Source organism: Propithecus coquereli, unplaced genomic scaffold, assembly GCF_000956105.1.
Source record: "Propithecus coquereli isolate 6110/MARCELLA unplaced genomic scaffold, Pcoq_1.0 Scaffold10, whole genome shotgun sequence".
NCBI classification, from domain to species: Eukaryota; Metazoa; Chordata; class Mammalia; order Primates; family Indriidae; genus Propithecus; species Propithecus coquereli.
In genome coordinates this window covers 2,782,619-2,792,305 of record NW_012133858.1, presented here as the reverse complement: position 1 = coordinate 2,792,305, position 9,687 = coordinate 2,782,619, and the positions used below count along the sequence as shown (strand labels likewise).

Here is a 9,687-nt window from a genome sequence, read left to right as displayed (position 1 = left end):
TAAAATTATAATATTATGAAAGTTTTCCATTAGCTAAAATTTTATGATGATGTTTCCTCTTTGCAGATTTTCCTCCCAGTAATACCTGTACATATTTCCTTTTTTCCCCTTGTATTTCACAGAAAAAGTTTTGGCAGGAAAACCAATGATTACAAAACTATGGCAACTACTAATTGTATGAATTTTGTTCCTGAAATCTTATCTCTAAATTTTCCATAAGAATGTTCAAAGAAATGAGAAAACTAGCTGTCTAAAGTTCCTTGAGTAGCAGATGTAGATATTTTCATATGTGGCTCTGAGAAATTCCCTGCTTAAGCTTAATTCTCCAACCAGCTAACACTAGAAATATTTGGTTTGATGGTATAAAAGCAGTTAAATAGTAATTTATAACCTATTACTAAAAAGCATAAAGACAATTTAAAGTGAATATTACTATGGACTTTTATTAACTTTAGGTTTCATTTGATATAATGCTAAACTTTGTTTAGATAAATCAAGAGAACATAGTTTATTAACAAATAACAGCAGTTGTAAGCAAGAAAGAAATATTATTCAATACACTAGCAACCATGAGAGAAATTCTTTTTTCTAATATAAGGCTCTTGTAGGACAGTAAACTTGGTTTTCTTTTTGATTCCAAGAAGATCACAGAAATTCCATAAACATATTTTTTCAATATCAAACAAGTGGCTAAGTTTTTACCCTGTCAAATTTCCAGTTCTATCAAAGCCATGTTTTCTTTAGGGTACTTCTGGGAAGGAAATATATGAATAAATATATGAGTAAAATGAAGGATTGTGCCCTCTTCATGGATGTTCAGAGAAAAGACCCCCTCCTGAATTGTAGATCACTTGACAACTTAATAAGCAAGAAGACTGATTTTATTTGTCATGGTTTCAAATACTTATATGATTAATATATAAAACTGTTTTAAAATTTGGTAGCAACTCTTACTTGAGGCATGGGATACTATCCTTTGTTACTCCTTCACTAGCCACAGTGTTAGTGCTCTCGGAGAGACTACTTGAAGAAGGAAGCTGGGATGAGAGATCCGGAAATGGAGGACTTGTTTCTGGTTCAGGGGTAATAATATCTTCAACATCATACTGAAGTCGTACCTCTAATGACTTAAAAAAAAAAAATCAAGTTTTAATTTAATCTAAGTCATAATAATAAATAATCACATTAAAATATCTAATAAGTTTTTAGAAATTATTCACAATTTTTCAGATTAATAAATTCAATTTCAATTTATACGAAAGTTGAGAAGTATCCCAAATTGAATTAAATAGGAAATTATATGAATATTCAATAGCAATCACAAAAATATAACATTTTAAAAATTATTTGAAATTATAAGAAGAATTCTACCACTGGGAATAAAGTTTTTATATAATAAATATTCTTTAAGATAAATTAAAAATTATAATTTGATGTATGATAAGATAAAGAAGAAATTGGTTATGGTTATTCTAAAGAAAGAAATTAAACTGGATGTATGTGGTTATGTGTCTATTTGGGGTGTGTGTGTGTAGAATGTGTTTGTGTATATGAAAAAATCATTATTTGTACAATGCTTTTTATTTTATTTTAAGAAAGAAAGAAAGAGAAAGAAGGAAAGAAAGAAAAGAAGAAAGGGAAAGAAAGAGAAAGAAAGGGGAAGGAAGGAAGGAAGGAAGGAAGGAAGGAAGGAAGGAAGGAAGGAAGGGAGGGAGGAAGGGAGGGAGGGTGGGTGTCGCTCTTGCTCAGGCTGGTCTCGAACTCCTGAGCTCAAATGATCCGCCCACCTCGGCCTCCCAGAGTGCTGGGATTACAGGCGTGAGCCACCATGCCCAGCCTGTACAATGCTTTTTAGTTTAAAATTTTTTCATTGTATTTTGCCTTTGCATTAACCCAGTAGAAATTTTCCAAAAAGAATTACACAATTTTGGTTGGTTAATTACCTTAGCTCTTGTTTAATGTCATCAGCTTGATCAAAATTACTTAATAAAAACATATGATAATTTATATAGGAATAAAAAGTTGTTTCCCAAACCCCTAAAAATGTTTTAAAACTAAGTACTTCATGACTATATTAAATACTTTAAGTAAAACTGATTTGATAAAAAATATTTGCTTTATAATGTAAAAATGAGCATTTTTAGATTGAAAACAACTGCTTATTAAAAATGTCATTATGGGGTGGTGAATACAGCAATATCACCGAAATGATTGTCATAATTGCTTTAAAATAACAAAAAAACTCCTAACAGTGACAATAAAATTACCAATTACTGAGTGCTTACTATAGTTATATATTCATTATGATAATGTCTTTAATCATCACAAAAACGCTATGAAATTGGTATTAATATTTCCAGTTTATTTTTATTTTCCATTTTTCCATTTTGTTTTACACAGGAAATCATATAGGTGACGAAACTATCTTAGCCAGACTCTACTACTGACTAGCAGCCTTTTGACTCCTCAAAGTCACAGAGGTATTCAACCGGAAAGCTAGAATTAAAATCTAGATTTACCTGACTTCAAACCCTGGGCTTTTAATTAATACATTACAAAAGACTGATGTTAATTTTAGCTGTTGAGGTAAAAACACTTATACACAGGCCTGTAGTAAATAATCGTATCTTCTGGACATCGTAGGGAAGGAAAATTATCTATAGGTACCTTGATAGATTTAATTTATCCCCTAAGAGCAACATTATTTTGAATAATCAGAGTATTTCAACAATTTAAAAATTAAGATTAATTGACCCATGATTATTTCTATCCTATAAAAAGTTGCTATATAGAAAATCATTAAAAATAACCTTATTGTAGTTGGGAAATAATCATTTATGGTAAGTAGTTGACAAGAAAACAAAAATCAGATATACTTTTTAAAAATAAAAGTATACAAAACCTGCATTAATTTGACTTATATACATAAATCAATAAACGTATAAAATCTATACATTTTATAGTTATATATATGGGAATACATAGGTATATATTCCACAATATATACATATTTCAAACATCATGTACACTATAAATATGTATAATTTTTATTTGTCAATAAAAGTAAATAAATTTAAAAAATAATGCTAAAGTTCTAGTATTGGCAATTAGCAGACAAAATAAATTGACTCATTTTCGCCAGGTAAATGTAACTTGTATAACATCAAAAAGAAAAATGAGAAAAATATGACACATTTAATTTATAGCAAGATTAACTTAAAATAATATCTAAGCTCATTTTGACACTGGGGGAAAAAACTCAAGTTTTGACAAAGAACTGTTTTTGTCATTTTAAGCCAAATCATTTTTTAATATATTAAGTAACAATAGTAATTAAAAATTCTATGAATTGTATTATTGGCCACATACTGCACACTTGATAGCTTAAAATCATACCAAGTAGTAGCCCAAATCTATGTTAATTGTTTTCTTTTAATAACTTTAAGTGTGAAAATTAAATTTTAAATAACTTACCACTATTTCTGTTGTAACTTCATGTCTGCTGAATTTATAAATTATGACATATGCAGAGACTCCTGATACACAGAATATTCTGCTTTCTGGACACCAATAAATCATCTGAATGGCAAATGGATCTTCCTCTACAATCTCACATGTTTGTTTTCCTTCTCCTACCTTCTGTTTTTCAAACACTTTTGAAGTTTTTAGCTTGTACAGCATCTGCAGAGTTACTATAAGATATTGAAACGTAGTTATCATCTAATATAAACTTAATTCATAGATGTCATTAAAGCTTTTCAATATATTTGTTAAACCACAAAAGCAAAATCCAAGTAAAGAAAATAAATTATATTTTAATTAGTAAGCATTCAATATTATGCTCTCACATCAGTACAGTAGCCAGCAGGAGACTATAGAAAGAAAAAAATATATATACTATATACCATGGAATATATAAGTGCTTTCTCATGTGATCCTCAGAAAAGTCCCACAAAGTGAATATTTTTGTCATTACTTATTGATGAAAGCATTAGGGCTTAGAAAGTCAGGAAATACTGAAAATAATTTTTTCCTAGGGGAGACTTCTCAATCCTTTTTCAAAATTTTACCCTTTGATTGTTAGATGAGATGGTTATGCTATCCCCAGAGGGTTTACTTCTCTCAGCAAATATTTAGACATTTCTTCAGATGAGAAATGTTCTAATTTGCGAGTTAGTAATATTGGGAGGTCAATAATCCGTAATTATTTTAGAAGGGATACTCTCTGAGTGCTTCTGTGTCAAGAAAGGGTCAAATCTCATAAATTTTGGGTTTGTGAACTGTTTTCAAGAATATTTACTTGAAGGAATATTTTTCCATTTGAGATCATGATGATAATAACTCCCTTATAAAAAAGCTTTGATTCTACAAAAGATCCTTGAGAAAAGTTTCAACAATCAGGAGTCCTGCCAAAAGCGCATAATCTGAATCTAATCATGAGAAACATTAGTCAAATCCAGACTGAAGGAGATTCTAACAAAATAACTGCCCTGAACTCTTTAAAAATGTCAATGTCATGAAATAGACTCAGGAACTATTCCACATTTTTTTTTTAAATTCAAAAGATATGATGACTAAATGCAACAAATGATTCTAGATTTTCTTTTGTTATAAAGGATGTTATTGGGAAAATTGGAGAAAGCTGAATAAGATCTGGAGATTAGATAACAGTGTTGTAGGAATGTTGATCTCCTGGTTTGATAACCATACTTTGGTTATGTAAGAGAATGCCCTTGTTTGTAGAAAATGCACACTGAAGTATTTAGGAGTATGTAGTGCTAGAGGAGCATGGTCTACAACTTGACTTTCACATGGTTACAGAAAAGCTATACATATATATGTACATATATATGCACATGTGTGTGAGAGAATACATGGAAGGAAGAAAGAAAGAGTAAGAGGGAGAGGAGGGAAAGTAAGAGAGGTGAAGGGAAAAGAAGGGGAACAAAAGTAGTATACATTGACATTTGGGGAATTTGACAGAAAGGTATACAACAGTTCATAGTTCTAGTCCTGTTTCTGCAATTTTTTTATAAGCCTGAAGTTATGTCAAACTAAAATAGTTTTTAAAATAGGTAAGGCTTATACTGGGTGCTATATCATGGCTTCTAAGGCCAGATGGGATATCACTCTCACGATTATTACTGTTACATGACCATGGTGAAATGATATTATAGACATAATTATGGCCCCAAATTAGCTGACTTTGAGTTAATCAACAAAGATTATTCTTAATGAGCCTGACCTAATCAGGTGAATCTTTTAAAAGAGGGACTGGGCCCTCCCTGAAGGTAAGAAACATTCTCTCTTGCTGGTCTTGAAGCAGCAAGCTACCGTGAGTTCTAAATGTGCAAGAAAATGAAGCCTGCCAACAACCACATGAGCTTGGAAGAGAACCTTGAGCCTCAGATGAAACTGGAGCCTCAGCCAACACATTGACTACAGTTTTGTGAGACCTTGAGCAAAGGACCCAGCTAAAGTGTAATCAGATTCCTAATAAATAGAAACGGTGAGATAGTAAGTGGGTGTTGTTTCAGGCTGCTAAATTGTGTTAATATATTACTTAGCAATAGAAAACTAAAACACATAATAATATAAACTCAATTATTCAAATTCACCTCACTTCCTGTGTTAGTGTTTCACAAAATTAGCAAAGTAAGTGATATTTTTTCAGTGACATCCATTAAGTTGAAGATATGCCCTTATAATTGATTATAGTATAAATATTAAACATGCTGTAATTCATTGCAATATTCTGAATGTGATAAAATATTTTCTTTAAAATGAATTTCTTAAAATATTATGCATGCTTAAGGGTGGTAGGTATGCTAATAATTAATGTGAAAGCGTCCTGTCATATTTTAAAAGCCAAGGAATGACTTTGAGGTGGTGGGGAAGGAGCAATGACATCACTATGCAATTTATTTTGTCCAGGAATAAACTCAGATTTACATGAAAAGATCCAACTCCTCTGAAACCTCTGTTGCCCTTTGAAGTTTCCCTTTAAGCACTTGCTCTTTACTTACTGTGTGAGGTCAGGAAGGTGCCTCAGAACACACAACTTTTAATCTTTTCCTCTTGCTGATGGTTTGCTTGATTGCTGAGGGACTCTACCTTGTGGGCTATGAATATCATCGATATTTAACCTTTTTCCTCTGATACTCTGTTTATTACAGTCTTCCTTAAAAGCTCTTCACTTCTATAGCTTCAAATATTACTTTTATGCTTCTTCTTCATCAGTTTCCATTCCTAACTGTTCTCCTTACCTGCTGAATATATTTATTTGAATTTTCTGGTGTTACTACAAAATTCAAACTTCTAAAGCTCTCTTGTATGCCTTATTTCCAAAAGAGCTACCTACATCTTCCTGGTTACTCATCCTCAGAAACTTAGAGTCATTGCTAACTTGTTCTTCTCTTCCTATTCCTGACTGTCCAAATCTTAACTATCTTCTAAAACTCACATTAAATATGACCCCATCAAAATACCCTTCCTGGATCTACCTGGTCCAAATAAGTCTCCCCCATTTCTTATAACAAATAGAATTTGGGGTACTACATTTAGAGTTATTGTCATATGGTATGCTCTGTAGTTACATGTGTACATTCCTTTATCTTTTCTAGTGACTATAAGTTTTCCAAAGGGTATATATGAGTATAATGAAGTCTTGGGCATCTTTGATGGACTTCACTGTTGAACAGAATATCTTATTTATTACTTAAGTTTCATAATTCTCAAGAATTTAAAAATAATTTTTACATTTATCAAATAATTTCTTTTGATCTTCACAGGACTTAGTAGATGAGTGGGGGAAAAAAGTGAAGACTAGAGGGTAAAAACACTTGGCCAAGACTGCACAGGTAGGAGGTGAAGGAAATTCCATGAACAGAGTTAATTCAACAAAGTTCGATACTTTTTCCAATGCACCATGCCTCTTGTAGATATAATGGGTTGCTACCAAAGAGTGACTTAGTCTTGTTTGTTTTATATCATAGAAGAAAAGTACATTAAATACTTTAAATTCATCTAACAATATAGGAAATGGATTTTTGTAACATAGCCATATACATATGCTAAAAGTATATCTGAAATGTTAATTGCCCAAACTAAAACATGGTGGATGGCTATAAGCAAATGTTAATCAAGTGGTTTGTGTTATACAGGGAGAAACTTGAAACTTACTTGCAGAAGCATCCCAAAATTTTATTGATCCATCTGCATGACTAGATAAGAAATAAATTAGCATTAATTAAAGTATATTAAATAAAAAATCATAATCACTCCAAATGTATGAAAACATGACTGTTGTTAAAATTTTGATTCAAAAATGCCATTATAATGAAAACTAACATATGATAAGCCATTTGTAAACTTAAAACAATGGTTTATTTTTTAAATACACTAAAATCTAAATATTATTAATAAAAAAAGAACAATTCCTTAGATTTTATGGTAAGAAGGTTATATATATAATAAAGAGCAATGAAAAATGGTCTGTGGAAATGAATATTTTATGTAAAATTGTTCATACTCAATGAAAAAGATAACTGACAGAATTCTAATATTAATATAAACATGAAATGATTATCACAGTAAAATTAAAGTTAAGTTTCAAAATATAAAATTAAATCCCTAAACCTACCTAGTTTTATCATTATTTGGTAATAAATAATTTAATGTCAATTCTATAAAAACTCATCTAGAAAATAGAAGAGGCTAGAATACTTTGCAACACATTTGATGAGGTCAGCATTATGCTGACACCAAAACCAGAAAAAAATGACATATCCCTCATGAGAATAGGCATAAAAATTATCGATAAAATATTAGCAAAGAAAACTGAGTAATATATAGAAAGGATAATACATCATGACTAAGTGGGGCTTGTGTCAGGAATGATAGCCAGTTAAACATTAAAAAAAAAAATCAACCACCATATTGTAATTCACCATACTGACTGTGGTGTTATATATATTGGTTTTCATCCATGGTTCCTATGGAGTTTCATAACTCCAATAGTCCTTGTTATAATGTTGTGACACTTTAGCCCTCAGAAGCAGGCCTCAGAAGATAGAATCTCTCTCTCTCTCTGACCTTTTCCTGTCCTCTTCTCACCTGCCCAAGGCAGGACTCTAATCAGCTCGTGGGTCAAAAGATCCTCATTCCAGACACGATCCTGCCCCATACCCTGGAAGAAGGAATGCTACTCAGAGATGCCAGGGAGAATCTAAACAGACAGGCCTTGCTGAGTTTAGACCATGCACTTTTTGTCCAATCACATTTCTACATGGTTGTCAACCATGCCTATGTAATGAAGCCTCCATAAAAACCCAAGAGGTCTGGGCTTGGAGAGCTTCTGGATAGATAGCTGAGCATGTGGAGATTCCTGGAGGGTGGTGTGCTCAGGGATGGCATGGAAGCTCTGCACCCCTTTCCCCAAAGCTTGCCCTATGCATCTCTTCATCTGTATCCTTTGTAATATCCATTATAATAAACCAGCAAATGCAAATGTTTCCCTGAGTTCTGTGAGCCACTCCAGCAAATTAATCAAACCCAAAGAGGGAGGGGGGTATAGGAACCCCAGCTTGAAGCCAGTCAGAAGTTCCAGGGGCTTAGAACTTCTGGGGTGTCTGGGGAGGAGGAGGTGTCTTGGGAACTGAGCCCTCACCCTGTAGGATCTGACACTATTTTTGGGCAGATAGTGTCAGAATTGAATTAAAGGACACACAGTTGGTGTCTGTTGCATGGTGTATGGTGAAAAACCCCACATTTGTCACAGAAGTCCTCTTCTGCGTTGATTGTCGTGGAAAGCATGGTTTGAAGAGTGATTTTCCCAAAGTGCTGACAGATTAAAGGGGAAAACCACGTGGTTATCTTACTAGAAGCAGAAAAAACATTTGACAAAAGTTTACCATCCATTCAGGAAAAAAAAAACAAAAAACCTCTCAATAAACTAGCAACAGAAGAAACTTCTTTAACTTGATAAAGGACACCTAGGAACAACCTACACATATCACCTAATATTGTGGTCCCCAACCCGCAGGCTGCAGGCACATACTGTCCATAGCTAGTTAGGAACCAGGCTGCACAGCAGGAGGCAAACGGCAGGTGAGCGAGCGAAACTTCATCTATATTTACAGTCACTGTCTCCCATCACCCCCAAATGGGACCACCTAGTTGCAGGAAAAGAAGCTCAGGGCTCCCACTGATTCTATGTTATGATGAGTTTTATAATTATTTCATTATATATTACAGTGTAATAATAATAGAAATAAAGTGCACAATAAATGTAATGCACTTGAATCATCGCTAAACGATCCCCCCATCCCAATCTGTGGAAAAACTGTCTTCCATGAAACCAGTCCCTGGCTTCATGGCTGAGGACCACAGGTAACAAACATAATGGTTAAAGATGGAATGTTTTCCCCCTAACATCAGGAACAAAGCAAAATTTGTTCCCTCTTACCATTCTTATTCAGCTTTATACTGGAGATGTTAACCACTGCAATATGGAAGAAAAGGAAATAAAAGGCATACAGACTGAAAACGAAGAAAAAAATTGTTTCTATTTGCAGACTACATAATTGGCTATGTAGAAAATCCCAATGATATTACAAAAAAGATACTGTAACTCAGAAAAGAGTTCAGCAAGATTGTGACATACAATGTCAATGTGCAAAAATCAAT

General features: G+C 32.8%; 1 protein-coding gene across 1 annotated transcript in view; it reads right to left on the bottom strand.

Moving 5' to 3' along the window:
- Positions 1–9,687, bottom strand: part of STXBP5L (syntaxin binding protein 5-like) — a 386,990-nt gene that overhangs the window by 108,893 nt on the left and 268,410 nt on the right. The window contains 3 exon segments of the mRNA XM_012640519.1: positions 955–1,127; positions 3,475–3,692; positions 7,183–7,223. Coding sequence (XP_012495973.1) covers positions 955–1,127; positions 3,475–3,692; positions 7,183–7,223 — 432 coding nt within the window.